Below are 19,495 nucleotides of genomic sequence, written 5' to 3'. Positions count from 1 at the left end.
CTCTATAGTGTATAAATACAAGTGAGATGAGTTCATTTGCTCATCATCACTTTGGATTGGATCTCCTCTCTCTTGAGTATTTCGCACTTTTTCTTGGAGGATGAATTAAAGCTTTATGGATGAATTTTGATGTTTGGATTTGGTTTATCTTACCTTGGAGCTTCTCTATTGTCAAATTGTGGATGGTTTGATATGTTCTATTACATGTAAGTACATTCTTTTAATGTTATTCTTGTTTTACTTTGTCATATACATTGGATTGGAATTTTCGCTATCTTCAGGGCTAATTGTTGCATGCATTTACTGCTTAAATTGTGGAATTTGATTTCTATATAGCATCTCTCAATGTATGGGCCGTGTAATTTGAATGAAATTTCCTAGGGATAATTCTATCAACGAATTCTCTAAGTATAAAAGTTGTAAGGTTGCTTCCCTTTGACCTAGAAGGCTAGCAAGGTAGTCTTAAGGCCTCCTTGACTAAGAAACAAGGTCCTCATTCATATTTATCATAGACTCCATTCTCCCAAGACTAAGGCACTGATCTACCAAGAGATGGTCATCTAAAATCAAATCTTTTTCACCTTTTCCTAGGTCTAGCAAAGTTGGGTCACCTAGGGAATCATTTCCCCAACTAAATAGCCCTCCAAAAAATTTGAACTCCTAGCCCTCCCCGCGTTGGTGTATCCTCAAGGCCTCCTCCAATTTTGAAGCCATTCCGACGGTGGAGTTGTGAGTAAAGCCAAGCCCTAGCTCCAAGATCAAACTTTGCCATAGTGTCCCCAAGGCTAGTGCCTCATAGGATCAAGTCAACACCTTTAAGTGAAAATTATTTCTTTGATCCTTTCCCCCTCCTTGTCTAGGTTAAGAACATCATTGGTTGCTAAATCCTTGCCTCTTGACCTAGGTTGGGCCCACCTGGTCCCGTGTGGTCCCACTCCTTTGAAAAGACAATTCTTCAAGAACCACCTGGGATACCAATTTCAATAAGGATTTTAGGGATTGGGAAACTCTTTCACAAGTCATATCCCATAAACCTAGCCCTCAAATCCCCACACCCTTCTCCTAGAAGATTTTGTACCTTGCTTAGGAAGCAAGCAAGCTTCATTCTTGAACCTCTTCTGGAAAGGGATTATTTGGGTCACTTTATATCCACTTGTTGATTTATCCTTCATTTGTGACTCCATATATACCGGGTCTCCTCCCATCGATGAAAATCTGTAAATAGTAGGGAGCCTTAGCTGAGGTGACAATGGGCTAAGTCTCCATTTGTTGCTCTTAGTCTAGCATCTGCCCCTTTAGGTCCCCTGCTAGTTTGAGCAGTAACATGGCCAATTAAACTTTTTCTTTTATTTTCTTTTGCATCAACCCTCAGGCATCATCCCAGGCCTGACCCAACATGTGGGCAAAGGGGAGGGGGTGGTGACCCTTTGTGGACACAATGGAGGAATGTGGACCCAAGTGGGAGGAGTGATGAATGGGATTATAATGAGCGGAAGGGGGGTGATATATGTGGATCGGGGAGTGGGACCATGCAACCAAAATCGGGGTTTCCCATGTAGTACCATTACTAAAGCCCAAAGGTCAGTCAAAGAGATCCCATGGGACTAGGGTCCAAGGTTAATATCCAAAAGAGACCTAGGGGACAAGAGCACAGACCTAGTCCACTCTTTTTGCCAAATCCCCCCATTAATCCATGCCCAAGAGTTTCCATGATAAGTAAACTAAAATACTCAATCACCAAATGACAAGGCATACCTTTAGGCTTGGGAGGTCCACCTTCAAACATACGATCATGACAAATGGGTGAGGGACCACATGGTTGGCTCAGGTGGTGGAGAAATGGCACAATGAGCTAGATGGTTGCTACAAGGCGCTGCTGGCTATCGGCTAAGGACCATCGTGAAGAAAATTTTATCCTAGGATATCACCCACAAAATGGTGGGTAACAGGGACATGACAGACCTTAAGATGACATGATGACTTGTTAAGATGTTCTAGCCTTGGATGATGAATGTTACACTTTGATGATGGGTGTTAGACCTTGTATGATCAGTGATGGGCTTCTTGATGACATGGAACCTCTCTTCAAACACCCCTTCACTCATTAGAGATGGGATGTTGCACCTTGGACATGAGACATTGCACCTACACAATGATGTGGCACTTGGATGATGGATGTGGTTCCTTGTATGACGATGGGACACTTGGATGATGACATCGCACTCTAAGGCTTGATGTGACCTTTCTTGAGGAAACAATGTGAATTTCGAAGATAACATTTCACTTTGTATCCCTTACTTGCCTACTGGATTGAATCATCCACCATTGATGAGCATTTATGCCACACGTGTGGCATTGGTGCACATTTATGATGAGGAAGAATTGCATTTTGAGCATCATTTATCATTTATGAGGCATAGATGAGGGTCTTGAAACCTATCCACTTGTGTATCATGTATTATCATGTGTATTGTTACCTTGTCTTTAGGGTTTGCAAGAGATTAAAGTGTTATTTTATGTTTTAAGGCTTTTAATGAATGAGGAAGTGCTAGATCTCTCATATAATTAAAAGTATCACTCTTGACTTGTTAATCATTGCTACTTGTAGAGATACGTCACTACTTGTTTACTTTTGCCATTATGTTAGGTATGGATGAACAACTAGTGTGACCTCTTCACCTCTTCAGGAGATGAATTATGGATGATTGTCAAGCCTTATGCATGATTCATGGCTAGGGTTTATGGATGAGCAATGATTTTTTGAGTAAGTGTTCTCTCTAAGTCTTGTGAATTTATTTGTTTACGGTGCATTCTCTTCGTATTATTCTTAGATAGATCCCTTCATTTAAACCCTAGGAAGATTTCTAGTGGAGAATATTTCTTTGATTTTGTCTTCAAACCTTGTAAAAGTATTAGGATGATCTTCTAAGGTTCGTAATGAAAAACTTAGTTATCACCTTAGATCTCCTTACATTTCTTCAACAGGTTCCTTAGTTTGATTCCATATGCCCAAAATATAGTATGCATTAGTCTTACAGTTTACTTCCAATAGTTAATCATTGAACACAAGAAAATAAACTTTTTATTTTATGTTTTAGGGTTAGAATTAAGGTTTGTAACAGCTACACTTTAATTTTCAGCCATATAAAAGCTAGATTTCCAGGTTTATTGAGCATTTCTACAGTTAGAAGTAGCTCCTATCATCAAAATATATTTCCTTGCTGAATTATCTTACATCCCTTTTAGGGCTATACATTTTGCAAAGTATGGCTGTTATGTGCCATTTAATTTTCGGAATTGGTTAGTTGCATAAACACTAGTTTAATTCATAATTTCATCCCTAGTTTATATTGGTTACTTGCTGTTTGAAGGGCTGATTTATTTGCTGCTCTTATAACTTGATTCATTGCTAAAATTTACCATATGACACAAGTTTTACAACAGTCATAGCTTTTTCCTCCTTTATAGTGTTTGGAGTACCCTCTTTGACCTATATTGACTTACCAAGCATCTTAAATTGTGTTAGAAACTTCACATTCAAATTTGAAAATTGCTATAAGTGAACCACGTTGGCCTTTTCTTGATTGATATGTCTGTGGTGGTATTGTGAGTGGTTAATATAGGAGGCCTTAAACTTGATTACCTCTTGCCTAAGGATTCCCTGAAGTTACTAGGGAAGCCCCGCTTGTGTTGGATCTATCCTTCACTAAAGAGAGGGAAGTGATTAGTTAAGTGACAGTGGTAACACTTCCATATTACACTAGTCTTAACGCCTTGTGGAAGGCTTTGCACTAAGGTGCTAGATTTTGTCATAACAGGCCACAACTTCATATGAACTTGATTAAACATAAATGCAACCACATAAGAATGGAAGCCCAACAATCATAACATCATTGTAAAAGTTGCTAATTGCTTTATTTATTATAAGTACAAGTAATTATAGACATGCCTAGTTGAGTTAAATCTATAAGTTAATGAGTAAAGACCATTTGGGATATTAATGCATGCGAAATGAAATTAGACATCAAATAGCATTGACCATGAAACTTCAAATTACATTGGAAATTCGTTATTGGGAAGGCTTTACTCCCTCAATTGAGGTATCTCCTTGTTCAAGATGTCATATTTTTCTCCCTAGAATCCGACTAGATTTCATTGTATGCTAACTTTTTTTCTATCTATCTATATATATATATATATGGTTGAAGAAAGAAGGAAGACCAATTTCTAGTTCTAACAACTTCAATGACTTCATGTTCAAATTCTCTAACCTACGAAAAGCTATAAAAAGGTCTATTTTCCCTATCACACCACAACTTTCCAAAGTTTGTAAATTTGGAAGAAGAATTGATTGCCTTGTAGACTATCTACAATTTCTTTTGCAACACTAGAGTCTAGTTTTGACATATATATAAGGATGCTAATTTTTGCAGTAATAATGGTCATACAACAAAATATTCCAAGTGTGATGTCAGGAGCCTAGGTTTCAGTTTTTTGACATGTGAAGTAAAGGATGTGTTCAGTAAGCATTTCTAAAAGGTGAATTTGTTTTTTTTAATTCATGTCTACAGCCGTTGTCAAGAATAGAAAAAGTCATTAGAACTGTTAAGTGTTTTATTCTGTTATAATCTTGTAAATTACACAAAATGAACAACCTGAATTGGATTTTATCCTTCATCACTAGACAAAAATGGGTTTCCACTGAAGGCCTTATCCCCTAATTTTCCATTTTAAGAACATGGATAGATGAGATAAAATTAGGCTACCATGAGAATAAAACATGAGGAGATAATATACCTTCAGGAGACTCGAGGTGACAATTGTTTTGCATATCCAAGCCGTCACATTTGTTGGAAATTGCCAAAGCATGTACTCTATATAGTCATCAGAAACTGAACCTATAACCACATAGACATTGAATCAAACCAAGCATATGAAAGGTAAATATATCTTCATTATGACATATGCTTCCAGTGGCATGACAAATTCTTGATAGTTTAGTAATGTGCTAACTATGAAGAAAACAAATATCTTGATTAACTATGACCGTGATAATAATAAAAGGCATACAAAAGTACGAAGGATATCATAACAAGAGTAAAATTGCCAACATAGTTTGCCAAAATGATAATTTGTGGAACTGCTCAACCCTAAGATTTCAAAGGCTAATATTTTCATATAAATGTTAGACAACTCAATTGCTTTGAGACTTCTATCACTATCTCATTTGTGAAACTACTCAACTCTAGGATATCAAAGGCTAATATTTCATATAAATGTCAGACAACTCTTATGGTTTGAGACTTCTATCACTATCTCCTTATGCAAGCCTCCATACTTTTAATCTTGCTAATAGTCCAACATGGCACCCCATAATGTTAGTTTGGAGCACTTTTGCAATAGCTAATGATCATAAAAAGTTCTTTTGTAGACCTAACAGGTGCTCATTCCTAGTTATGAAAATTTGGTTGCCCTCTATAAAGGTGTGAATAATGGTAAGATTTATCGTACTTTATAAATAGAATTGAGGATAATGTGTTCAAGTGAAACCTTCTTTTATTTTCAGAATGGAATGCCTCGTGATTTCATCAAAACATCAACCAAAACTATTGCAGACTCTTAATTCTTATATTATCAAAAAGAATATGCTCAACTTTAACTTGTTCATCAGCTATAGAAAATTCAAAATATGGCATCATCATCATCATAATGTGCTCATACAAGGGTGTGATTTGCTAGTCTCACATTCACAATATTAGCATCCATCCTAGAAACATGGTTGTTTTGATGAATAGAAAAAAAAATAGAAGACAATAATGATAACAATTGGTTCTTTATTAACCACGGTCCACAAGGGTTAGCTCAAGTGGTTTGACTTTCCATGCTAAAGCTGCAAATGACCTAGGAGGTCACCAGGTCAAATCCACATGGGTCCCTCAAGTTTAGGCATACAAATTGTCTACTAGCTGCATTTACCCAGGGCACCATTCACAGAATGTGAGGAAGGGCCTGGAGGGCTTCCCAAGGAAGTTTCCAAAAGGAGCAACCAGCTCATCTTTTTGAATTTTGAGTACATCTTTTATTATTTGACCTTCATCTATTATATCAAGACATCAACTAGAAGTAATGCAGACCCTTATTGTTCATATCTCCCAAAGTTCTTTTACAAGTCACAACTCCAATTTTATTGATTGTCTCTAGAGCATCTCGCTTCCTAGTTATCTTTCTTTATACAAACGTATGATGTGCTAGTGTCACGTTCAACAATTTGGTAGTCATCCTGGAAAACAGGACAATAAATATGATTGGAGAAATGTTGGGAAATGCTTTAATAATTAATAAAGGTGTTTGTAATTCATTGAATAGTTAATCCATTTGGAATTTGATGAAGACAAAAAGTTCAAAAATTTTGCGGAACCCCAATTTAAAACCAACGAGATGAAGAATTGACTTAAAGGTTTAGATAAAGCCTGTCACTTCATCTTCATCCTTGAATCTGAATTTGGTGTCAATTATTCAATTATGGAGCAATTTATCATAATATATAAATTCTTTTCCTATTCTACTTTGACGATAAGTTATCCCAAGTTGAACATTAAAATAAATTTAATGCTATTCATCTTCGCCATAATTTTGTACGCCTTTTAACATGTAAAAGCCATGAATGTCAAAAATAAGTATTGCTTCCTAATATAATGGCTATAACCATAGAGTCCAACTTAGATGCTCAATCTGTAAAATTAATCGTCCAAAACATAGCTATTCCATTGCAGTCCACTTTATATTATTATAATAGATGGTTATTTTGACACAAAACCCAAATCAACCAATAAATTGGTTGGTTGATTTCACATGAAACCTACATCAGCCAAAATTCTACCACGTCTATAAATAAGGTATTCACACGAGAACATATTTAATACCTATTCATCTTCACCTTAGTTTTGTATGGTTTTAACGTGTAAAAGCTATGAATGTCAAAAATAAGCATTGATTGCTCAAATAATGGCTATACCCATAAAGTCCAACTTAAATGCTCAATCTATAAAAGTAATCTTCTAAAGCATAACTTCAAATGGGGCCCACTTTATACTAGGTGGTTTGTGTCTACACAAAACCAAAATCGATCGATAAATTGGTTGGTTAATTTCACATGAAACCTACATCAACCAAAATTCTAGCACATCTATAAATAAGATATTCACACAAGAACACCAATGCACGTATACCCAAATTTTTTAATTATTTGTTGTAATATTCCTAGGGAATTTTTACAGTAAATAACAAAGCAAACATAGACATAAAAACCATGAAAATCAAACACATGAATCAGTTCATGAAATTGCACCAAAAACTGCGTCGTTGAGCCATTTTATTATAATATGAATAGGGTACAATGAGGTGTTGGAAAGAGTGCACCTGGGCTTGCTCAAGGCAAGCTAGGTAAGCCCAAATCAACAATAAGAAATCCCTCCCAAATCTGTTGCTGCTCTCTCCTAGCTCTACGCTGAAATTGCCCAAAAATATGCTGCCGGCTATGAAGAACCACTGCTAGGGCCTCCTCCAGTGCTCGGAAAATTCTGGGAAATTAACCTCGGGCTCTCCACCAATAACCCACAAAAACCCACGAAGGAATTGGCCAAATGTTGGCCTCGGAATTTTGGCCCAAATTTCCCCTAGCTTCTCTTGTTATTAGCTGAGTTGGGACCCCTATTTGACCCCTCAAATCTGCCCAGAAAATTCTGCAAATTTAGATATGAGATCCTTGTCAAAAACCCAGAAGGGTTTTCTCTAGTTTTGACACTCTAAAATTGACCCCAAATTCCTAGCACTTCTCCACCACCAATGAATTTCGGTCTGCAGGGATTTATGTCTTTACGACCCTCCAAAATAGTGGAAAATCTTCCCTTGGCTCCCTTCTAATTCCCACCCAACAGCCCAGCTCCAAATACCTCTGACCAAGACCACCCACAACAACTCCCTCTCAATTATTGCGCAAACCTGGGTAGTAACTGCATAGGCTCAATAAGAATAATTCGTACTGGTGAGAAGGGCTCACTTCAGCTCTGCAATTCTCTCCTCTCCTCCAGAAAATTCTGCAAGTAGTGTCCAGCAAATGGTGTGGCTTCTAATTCCCGGCACCAACTCCCCAAAGGATAGCATAGCTCTGATTCTGTGTCCCAGTTTAGCTCAAAAAATTCGTGGCACCTGTGCTATGCCTCTCCCTGCCTCCACGAGACAATGGTGAAACCTTACTAGGGTGGCACTCATAGTCCACTGAAGAGAAGGGTGAGTTTCCTCTTTGAGAAACTCTAGTGCTCAACAGCACTTGTGACTCAGCTTAACAACTTGAGCAACAACAAAGTTCGTCAAATGATCAAAAAGCCCCTAAAATGAGAGCCTCACCTCCAATTTATAGGTAGCCATCCCTCACGTTCCTTGTGGGCTCCACCCATCAAATTCCCTCTCACCCAATTCGAATTCCTCCAAGGGGTGTGTATTCCCTTGGAGTGGCCTCCACTCTCCACTTCCCATCGAATTTCTTGGCTTTTCTAATGTTTGGGTGCGGCACCTTTATAAATTTTTCTTTTTCACCCACTTTTCCTAAGTTTATATGCCAAATATTTATTAACTGCCAAAAATTACAAAATTGAGAATTCCCTTAGCAAAATTATTAATTGGGGACATGACATTTGTGCAATCTCAATAATATTGTGTCCCACCATTCTCATGATTCAACATCAAGTTCTCTTGTAAGTTATCCAAAATGAAGTTTCTTCCAAGCAATTTCCCTATAGTAGACATTCTAACAATGTAATTGTTGACTTTGTCTAGTAAATTTGTAGACTAAAGAACAACTAGTATTGAGCAATCAAATTCCTTGTGCCAAATTCCTTGGAGAATTTTCTCCAAATATCTTCTATTATTAGTTTAGAGTACAACCTTAAATCTAAAGAGGAAAATTTCTGTTATGCCTCTTAGGGGTTAGTATACACATGATACTTAAGGGACAAAGTTATGGAAAAAGGACTGGACCTAGGTAAGTTTGCACAAAGCCATGAGTTGGAATCCACAACAAAGGCCTAATAAGGAGTAAAAACATAAAACAAAAGGCCCACTATGAGTGTGAGACACCCATTATGACAACTATATGAAATAACTTCTGATATCCAACAACAATGGGAATGATGTTGGTGTTGATTGGAGTAGAGAAGTAAAGGTTTTGCTTCCCTAAGTGCTAATGCTAGCAGAGAGACCCACAAGACAACCACTTTAGCAGAATATTAATTTATTTAACTATTTCCTAAAGTTGGACTTAGGAAGAATTAAAATTTCCTAAGTTAACTTATGGTTTAATCTCAAGCTTCAGCCCTTCATCACGATCTAATCTCAGTCGTTGAAAGTGACTTTAGGGTTTTGGTCGAAATTATAAGAGGAGATAGAGCGAAGTGTAGATCAGTTCAAAGAGCACAAAAGAGTGAGTGTTTGGCTCAGAAAGGAAGTTAGGGTTTGCAGCAGACAGTGATCAGATAAGCTAAAGAGGTACAAGGAAGGGGGTTGAATAGCCTCAATCTAGTCCAAAATCAGTGCAGCAGTACATCAAGCCACAGTGTACAAGGGTAGGTCGACTTGTGTAGCCGTACAGTGCACATATGTGCACAAAAGGCAGAATCAGCGCAATCGTACGATAGTACGTGTGCGAAGAGGTTAGCACAAGTGCGCAAGGGTTGTATCAGTGGTTGAAATTGGATTTGTTGTAAAATGGAAGCATTCCCTTGCTATAAAAAATTCTAGAGTTTATTTGTTGAGCTAATAGAAAACACACACAAAGTTGTAGGTTTTCCCCGAAGTTGGGGTTTCCTGGGTATATCTTATGTTCTCGATATATCAATTTCTTGTATTAGCTCTTTTCATTCATTATATCACTGCCAGAAGTAACAAATGGTTGTGCACGACATTCATCTTGTGGACAAAAATTATGTTTTTGCAAATCTGACCTTGCTGGTAGGATAGAGAAACCCTGAGAATGAAATTCATGAGGGATTTAACACAAACCCTCTTCAGTATTTCTCCACTATTCGAATGGATGCATTTCTCTACTAGAGTTCAAACTGAGTCCTAGGGAAACAACATGAATAGTACCTGCATCACTTCTTAGTCAAAATTTAAATTTTGACTGTGGAAAAATTGGGCTACAACAATCATCATCACACTTGGCTTAGTTCTCTTGTAAAAGAACTCGCACTTTTTCTTTGGAGCTATTGGAGACTCTTTTGATGCATTTTGATGTGTGGAAGATGATTCGCTTTTCTTCTTTAGAGCTTATTCTTGAATGATGGATGGATATATTGGAAGTCTCTTTGTAAGTGCTTAATGTTGACGAAATTTTTCTTTGAAAGTTGTTTAATGTATGGAATTGTTGCTCTAGAATATGCGAATTTGTGCCCTAATTGTCGAAGATTAAATTTGGAGCAACCCAGTGTTTTCGCAGAGTAGATATCTAGCTGGACGCAGTATTTTTGCAGCAGTTTGCTAGAGCAGAGCTAGCGTCGAGAGGAAGAAGAGCACACACTAAGGGAAAATTTTCCTCAGTGAACTTCTAGTCTCAAGAAGTTTGATTTTGCTTGCAGATCAACAGTCGTTGTGAGCAAATCTTCTCACTCCAGAAGGAAGGGTGAATAGCTGAGCAACAGCCGAGCAGAAGGGAAGAGGAGATTTTCAACACTTGTTGAGATGGCCACTATTGGACTTCGAGATCAGGACAGGTTGGACGGTGCTTCCAACTATGTCATTTGGAAGGCAAGGATGTCCTTCCTTCTAGATGAATATGGCCTGAAGGCATTTATAGATGCAGTGATAGTTATCCCCACGGATGCAGATCAGCTAAAGGAGAACAGAGAGGAGATGGCGTGGGTGAAGAGGTTGATTCTTGATGGTGTTCGGGATCACATTGTTTCACACATAGCTGGCAAAGGGACTGCCAAAGAAATGTGGGAGACTCTCACCACGCTGTACCAGGGCACTTCTGAGCAGCGGAAGATGTACTTAGAGGAGAAGTTGAGATGCACTAGGATGCAGAAGGGGGAAGGCATAGACCCCTTCCTCAGCAGGATTCAATAGGTCCGAGACTAGTTGTCAGTTGTTGGGACAACGCGTCAACCCACAGAGCTTGACTCAACAATGTCTCTGAGGAATGGCAAGTCTTTGTCCAAAGCATATTGGGCAAAGACAAGCTCTACCAGAGTGGGGCAGGATGTTCGCTGATTTGCAGCAGGAGTAGTTGAGATGAGCTCTAGCGAAGAGCTCCATCAGTGGCAGCAGCAGTGGATCGAAGCAAGTGAAGGAGGAGGAGAATGTGGCCCTTGCATCGAAGGGTCCCAATCAAGGATAGGGGAGCAACAAAAGAAGAAGAAGAAATTGTCAAAGGTCAAGTGCTTTAGATGTGGTGAGCTTGGTCACTACAGCACCCAGTGTCCTCTCAGGAAGAAGGACAAAGAGGAGAAGCAGGACCAGCAGGCAGCATCAGAAGAGATCGATAGGTTGTCCTCAAGGCTGGAGGAATACTTTGCCATGTTTGTTGACATACCCCCAAGAGTCAAGTGGGATGATTTGGTGTTGTAGCCCCACAGCGCTACAGATGAGCGGGATTCCTGAGGAGGTCCACACTTGAATCAATACCTTTCTACGGGGGCCCACGGTATTTAGTAGCAAGATGGATCAGTGACAGTAGATGCAGTCAGATGCTAGAGTGGCAGATGTAGAGTCTAGTTGCAGTTAGATGTTGGGGAGCACAGTGCAAAGTTGGCAGCAGTGCAGTTGGCACAGTGCAAAGTCAGCAGCAACGCAGATTCTTCAGTGGCAGTGCTGACACTAGTAGTAGATGGAGACTCGGGTGACAGATGCATCATACTGATCACAGTTGATTTAGTATTTAGGATGCTTCTCAGTTGCAGTTGTTGCAGTTGCAGCAGCAATAGATGAGAGGGAGTTGCAGTGTTGGCAAGTTCAGCAGGGTCAGCAGCAACACAGATGCAGCACATATCAGAGTTGCGCAGAGGTTGGTGGGCAACAACAACTAGACATCAGCAACGTAACAGGAGATGATGTAGAGACAGAGTGTTGTCACAGGATGTGTAGTAGAACACTAGAACACATTCCTCACTAAGAGGGAGTGTTAGTTTTTGTAGCATCGGATGTGTTCAAGCCACGAAATTTTGTGGAGAGGCTAGAATGCATGAGATCTCCAAAACCTAGAAATCGTTTATGGAAATTCCGCCTAGAAATGACTTAATTAGATCATTAGTCAGGTTTTAAATATTTCCTAAGTCTAAACTTAGGGAATATGACTAATTAATCAGAATGAATTAAGTTAAGGTGTGAATGTTCTAGAAACTCACACGGATCGACTTCAAGTTAATCCTAGCCATCGATTAAGATCTAATCTTGGTCGTTGAAGTCTCAACAAAGGATTATATGAAGAAGTCGATGGGAATTGGAGATATCACTTGAGTAGTTCGATTTCATAAGCAGATCGATTTCCTAAGTAGCAGCAGTCAGTTGTCAGAGACAGAGCCAGTGAGATCGAAGCAGTGAGTGAGGGGCAGAGACAATGATCCGGAGGAAAGATTTTCCAGATCCGGGGAGGCAACAGCAAGTGAGTCGAATTATCCCAAAGAGGCAGCGCTGAGGGGCAGCGTAGTTGCTTCAATCAGGCGGTTTGATTTGGAGAGAAGCAAAATTGTTCTCAGTTCCAGAGGCCGGGAGGAGTCCCAAAGAGTCGGAGAGGCGATTTTCTCAGCATCTAGAGACAGAACGACTTCATCAAAGCCCAATCAAAAGCAAGTCGTCCAGCCAACTACATAGAGCAGCGCAGACGCTAACATAGTGCTCTAGGAGGTCGATTTTTTGATAAGGAAAGTTGAGCTAGAGATTGCTTGTGGGAGAAGGGTAATTCCCTTCAATATTTTACTCAGATTTTCTCCCTGTTTGGATTGCCAGTTGGGCATCCATAGATGTACTCAGATTTCATTGCTGCATAATAAATAAAACCCTCACTGCTGCATCGATTTTCCCAAGTTGGGTTTTTCCTGGGACATTGGTCCAAAAAATAACTGTGTAAATTTATGTGTTTTCTAGCATTTCTTCCAGCGTTTATTTCTTCCGCAATTTTATTTGTGTATGTTGGAGTGTGATTGATTAAGTATTTGTTGTAGCAAATTGTAAATAAATTGTTAAAAATTAATTTAACAAATAGGAGAATTATTTCCAATTGCTGCAATAGGATTCGGGTTTCGAATTTTCATAGACTACAATATGAGGTCAAGTTGGAAGGGTTGTCCAATTATAGTCCATGGAAGGAATGGATCAAGTTGGTTTTGATGGTGAACAGGATTTGGGACTTTGCTGAGAAAGTAATCAAGAAGCCAACTAACACTAAGGAGCTAGAAGTGTACAAGGAGTTGGATACAAAGGTGAAGTTGATCATCCTAGACGTTCTCAAGGATTCCTTAATAACTCATCTATCCAGGAAGAACATTGCCCATGAGATGTAGGAGGCTCTTTAGAATTTGTTCCAGAATAAGATCGAGAACCAGGTATTGCTATTGCAGGATAAGTTGAAGGCTACCAAGTTGATGTAGGGTGAAGGGGTGACTTCGTAACTAACGAGGTTGTCTCAAGTTCAAGATGAGCTTGCCACCATCGGTGAAGCTTTTTCAAATTCCGAGATGGTGAGGATTGCCTTGAAGGGGTTTACTCCAGAATGGAAGTCGTTCATCAAGGGGATTGTTGCCAGGGACAAGTTGCCGGACTGGAACAGGTTGTGGGATGACTTCATTCAAGAAGAGTTGAAAAACAAGGATCTTCATCTGAACAAGAAGGCTTCATATGATGGTGTGGCTCTTGCAGCAAGGATGAAGGGCAAGTAGAAGGACTTGAGTAAGATCAACTATTTCAATTGTGGCGAGATGGGTCATTTTTCGACGAAGTGTCCAATGAAGAAGAAGAGAGATGACAAGAAGAAATGAAAGCAGGTCATAGGTGTCGCCACGTCTGTTAAGATAGATGATCTCTCCAGGAGATTGGAGAATGAGGACTTTGCATTAATCTCCCATTTCTCTCAAGGTAGCATCGACGAGTCTGCATGGTACATGGACAGTGGTTCGTTGAAGCATATGCCAAGGTCACAGGATGTGTTTGAGACTCTAGCTGAGTGGGACTCAAAGTTTCACATGGTGTTGGGCGACAAGAGTCAGAAAGAGATCATGGGATCAAGTGTTGTGCCATTCAAGATAGAGTCAAGTCAGGTGATGTGAGTTCAGGATGTACTGTTTGTACCAAGACTCAGATATAACGTGATGACCGTCTCAGCAATCAAGCAGAAGGGGTTTGAGGTGTTGTTCCAAAGTGGGAAGGTGAGACTCGGGCCTAAAGGCTCTAGCTCTGTAGGTGTTGTGATTGGAGTTAGAGAGCATGGTTTATATATGCTGACAGGCTAGCCTATAGATCATGAAAAAAGAAGCAGAACCAGGTACAGGTTCCAAAGAAGCAGGTGCAGGTTTCATAGGAGCAGGTACAAGTTTCTAAGAAGAAGGTCCAGGTTCCAAAGGTTCAGAGGGAGCCGAGTTCTAGAGGGAGCTTGTAGGTTCAGATGGAGAATGTGCAGCGCAAGAAGAGCGTGTGATCAGTGGAGAGTAAGGGCACTTCTACATATGGCAAGAAGGAATCATGGAAAGACCTGAAAGCATTTCAGGAGAGAAGAAGAAGCAAGAAGCAAGAGGCCTCCAATGACAGTGACACTTCCGATAGAGGCATAGTCCATGCTACAAGGTTTGTTGCAGTTATGAGCACCAGGTATTGGGCTAGTGTCGACAATAGTGACAATGATGATGATGAGTTATTTCCTAGTCCTGGAAGTACCTCACTCACTAAGAGGGAGTGTTGATTTTGGTAGCTTGGGAGGTACTCCAAGCCCTAGGTTTCGGGTTTGGAGGAAGAAGCACCACAAATGTGCTTTGTGGGCTTAGAACCCATTTTGTACCCAAAGATGTGGGGCCAAAACCATGAGGGTTATTATTGATTTGACTTCTAGAGATGATAGAGGACCCTAAAAGGAACTAGGGGCTGCTAAAATCATCGAGATCAAAAGGTCTACAAAGAGATATTATTTTATTTGTATGATGGTGGGTTTGCACAAGAGAAGTTCGGGTCGGCTAAGGTTAGTTTAGCCCTTTTGACAAGTTCGTTCAATCCCAAAGGAGAGCATATAAATAGAAGAGGACGTGAAGGTTATTTGACACATCCAAAGTGCATCAAAGCATAGCAATACATCATCTAAAGTTGGTCGGAAAGCCTAAGAGACCAAGCGAAGGAGGACCCTAAAAGGAACTAGGGGCTGCTAAAATCATCGAGATCAAAGGTCTACAAAGAGAGTTATTATTTTATTTGTATGATGGTGGGTTTGCACAAGAGAAGTTCGGGTCGGATAAGGTTAGTTTAGCCCTTTTGACAAGTTCGTTCAATCCCAAAGGAGAGCATATAAATAGAAGAGGACGTGAAGGTTATTTGACACATCCAAAGTGCATCAAAGCATAGCAATACATCATCTAAAGTTGGTCGGAAAGCCTAAGAGACCAAGAGAAGGAGGAGAGGAGTTGTTGGGCATCTTTTCTATGACTGTTTAGGAGGGTTGAGTGTTGGAGCTAGCAGACCGAGGCTTCAAGACAATTTCTAGGTTGTTTTTGTGAGGGTTTGTCGCTGATTTCTTTTCTGTTTTGACGGTCGTGGGAGCTTTGTCTAGTTGCAGGAGGGTCGAGCCCTTTTAGGGAAGCCTACAGAGGGTCGTGACCCCTGTATGGTGGAGCAAACTGCCCTGATTTGAGAAGAAAGGAAGGCCACACTTGTTAGAGGGCTAGTTGGTCATATGAGATGGCTAAACATGAATTGTTAGTAGCCTTAACTAGTCAGCCAAAGCTACAACAATCTACACTGGCCAAAGAAGAATCAAAAGGTATTTTGTGTTGATGTATTTAAGTTGTTTTTGATGTTAATGGATATTGGTCCAGATTGGATAGAAGTTGGAAGGACATTTGAGGATTGTTAGAGATCAATCAGAAAGTGATCCTTGTGAGCCCTAAGTATAGAACTAGGAAGGACTCTAACTCTACTAGGAGTTGCAGAACTGATGAGCTTATTGACTGATCTTTGAAGGACTAAAGAAGGAGGTCAAAGACAAGCAGTTTGTAGCCCAAATTCATTGTTGGAGAAGGGCTTCTAGCAGTTATAGGTGGCAGCCCTCCTGCCCTATGTTTGTCTTCATTGGAGCAGCACAGGAAGATAATAGTGGGAAGAAGTCCCTAAGTAGTTGAGGAGCAACAATGGGCAAGAAGTCTCAAAGGTTTGTCCTTGAAGGACTAAGGAGCAGCGAATGAGAGACCCTACGTGTTCGTTGTAGATGGACTTACGATCAGCTAAAGGGAAGATTGGAAAGTCGAGTTCAGTGACCTAAAGGACCAAATTCATTGATAGAGTCAGTGCTACAGAACGGGAGCGAAGGACCCGCAATGTGTTCAGGCTACAATCGAGGAGTTGAGATGATGCACAACATCGACTAGATGATCAATGTATCTTGTTCTTGTATTCTTGTACTAGTGGATATATGAGGGCCATTATCCCTGGTACGGGAGCCCTAGACAATTGTATTATCAGTTTGATTAATATAACGAAGTTGGGTAGTTGAAAATTATAAAAAGTTGTTTATATTTGTGCACGTGTCGATTTACTGCTATTTATAGTTCCTTGTGCAAAGTAGTTTGTTGTGATACTTGGATTGGTAGCGTCAGATCATTGTAAGATTCTAACCTAGACTCCAGTATTGTGGAAAAATAACACTTAGGGTTTCCCTTTGAGGAAATTCATCCAGACGCTGCCCAATTTTAACAGCCCAGACATCATGCTCAAGGTCTAGGTCTAGGCTACATATGCTCCAAGTTTGGTGGGCATCCACTCGAGTTTCATCCATAAAATCTCTTGCCCTAGGTGCTACTCCAACAGGGAAAACCTAGGTCTTTCTCTGTCACATTGGGGACTTCTTTGAGGGTTGTATAAGCTTAGTATTCATTAGAATAAATCATAAGAAGCCCTTTCTTCTCTCGGGCCTTGACCTTGTGAATATCTATTACCATCGAGAAACCTCAAAACCCTAGCTCTTGTGCCTTCTTTTCTAGGGTTTTTCTTAGGGAGCAGTTCGCTTCTTTGAAGCCTCATACCTTTATTGATCCTCTTTTCAAATGAGCTTTAGCTCTAGCACCTTGAACCTTCATGCCTAGAATATCTATTATAGGTGATCATAATCATACTAGGACTCCTCCCATCGGTGAAAGTTTGTAAAGAGTAGGGGACCTCAGTTGTAGTGACAGTGGGCCATTGTCCCATTATTGTCACTTAGTCCAGTAGTTTCCCCGTAGGTTCCTCCCCCCTTTTAGATTTTGCGAAACAGAGCCTATCGTGATCCACTGTGACAATCAGAGTTGCATCAAGCTCTCTAAAAATCCAATGTTCCACGATCACTCAAAGCACATTGACATGCATTATCACCACACCATGGTATTGTTCAAAGAAGAATAGTTTCACTATAGTACATGCCAACAGAAGAGCAGACAGCAGACATTCTGACTAAGGTTTTACTAGGGAGCAGATTTGATTACCTCATATAGAAGTTGGGTGTAGTGCAGAACGCCTTCCTCTCTAATAGGGAGTGTTGATTGGAGTAGAGAAGTAAGGGTTCTACTTGCCTAAGTGCTAAGGCTAGCAGTGGGACCCACACGGCAACCACTTTACCAGAATATTAATTTTTAACTATTTCCTAAAGTTGGACTTAAGAAAAATTAAGATTTCCTAAGTTAACTTATGATTTAATCTCATCTCTTCATCACGATCTAATCTCAGCGGTTTGGGTTGAAATTTTCCAGTGCAGCAGTTGTTTGTATTTCTGATTTTTATATTTAGAAAATTGCAAATCAGTTATTGGGTTTTAAGGAAATCTAACAGTTGACAAAGATGATTAGCATATTGATTGAAACACAATTCAATGACATTGGTAAGGACTCCACATGAGCTTTAACTGGAAAGTATAGATGAAGTACCAAAAAGGGATTGATCATAGAATAAAGATTCTCTAAAAGAGAAAATGATGTAAACAATGCTGGACGTACTACTATTTGTAGTCTTTGCTAGTGTTTAAAGCCAATCAGGATTAAATCATAAGCATTTATCTGCTCTTTGCAAACTACATTTGTTCCTGCATTTCTTTTCATTAGTATTTGAAGTGGATGAACCAACTGAAAGAAGTCTGGTAAATTAACAATTCATATAAAGTAACATTATCTCATGTGCAACAATAAATGTCTAAAATTATTTGGCATTAGTTGATGCTAAATATATCATCAATTCTTTTCACATTGCAAGCATTTACCAATTCACATCTCAGAAATTAGAATAGATAATAAATCCCTGGCACTATGTTTGTAAGAAATGAATTATTACCAAACTAAGATGTGCATCCATGTAAAGAATGTACAAGTCAAAAATATTAAAAAGAGAATTCATAAAAAAATGATTCACCTGGATACCCTGCAGGCAATACAAAGTCCTTTATAATACTTGGAAGTTGGAGATTTTGGATGGACATTTGAACTCCATTTTTATCATGAGACGTCATCTCTTTATGTACCTCATCCACTACTTGTAACCTGGAATCCCTATCCAACATATATCTGCCAACCCCACTAATTAGAAGAAAAAAGTGTAACGTATAGACTGCTTGGAAAACACATATATCCCTACTAATGAACAACATTCTAAACTGCCAGTCCCTCCCTTCCCATCTTTCATTGTTACTGCTCATAAACAAGGATACAGTTCAGACTTATCTGTATACTTGAATACGAAAAAAAAAAAAACAACAACAACAACTGGAAACGAATTGATAAAGCAAGTTAAAGAAGAAGATAAACAGAAAGAGTTCAAGGAAATAGATACCAAAGACCTAAAATGTCATGACTAACAAACGGGTATTAATAAGTGAATACTACTATGGTATTTGAATCAGTTTCAAAAGGGGTTCAATATTGTTATAGGAAACACAGAGTTACAGGTTGTCTTCCCACAGCATTAACACATGAGGCCAAGAAACTTGTCACTATAGGGTATCATGAATTGAGACCTACTCAAGTAATTGATATTGTCTGCTTAATATGGAATCCCGTGGCTGTAGAGAAGGTTGTATAGGTAGCCAAATCTCCGATGGAGTACCTCCTAAAATGGCCAGCACTACATCATGACCACAATCTACTATATACTAGGAGATAGCCTACACGTAACTTTATTTTTTACCATATAGCCATGACCATGAGATGACTATCCTAAGTGCCTTAGAAACTCTTACCACAAAGGGAAAAAAATGTGGAATTCAGACATCAGCACAATTCCCTCAACC

The 19,495-nt window shown here is 39.4% G+C and overlaps 1 protein-coding gene across 1 annotated transcript in view; it reads right to left on the bottom strand.

Annotated features, from left to right (window-relative positions):
- RUS5 (root UVB sensitive protein (Protein of unknown function, DUF647)) overlaps positions 1–19,495 on the bottom strand; it is a 236,285-nt gene that overhangs the window by 183,166 nt on the left and 33,624 nt on the right. The window contains exons 2-3 of the mRNA XM_089443645.1: positions 18,622–18,773; positions 4,798–4,898 (exon numbers count right to left, since the gene is read on the bottom strand). Of these exons, the coding sequence (XP_089299771.1) occupies positions 4,798–4,898; positions 18,622–18,773 (253 nt within the window). The remainder of the gene's footprint in view (positions 1–4,797; positions 4,899–18,621; positions 18,774–19,495) is intronic.

The sequence above is a fragment of the Pinus tabuliformis genome, chromosome 9 (genome assembly GCF_031772625.1).
Source record: "Pinus tabuliformis cultivar Carrire ecotype Pingquan chromosome 9, CPIR1, whole genome shotgun sequence".
In the NCBI taxonomy this organism is placed as follows: Eukaryota; Viridiplantae; Streptophyta; class Pinopsida; order Pinales; family Pinaceae; genus Pinus; species Pinus tabuliformis.
This window is presented reverse-complemented; position numbering and strand designations above follow the sequence as displayed.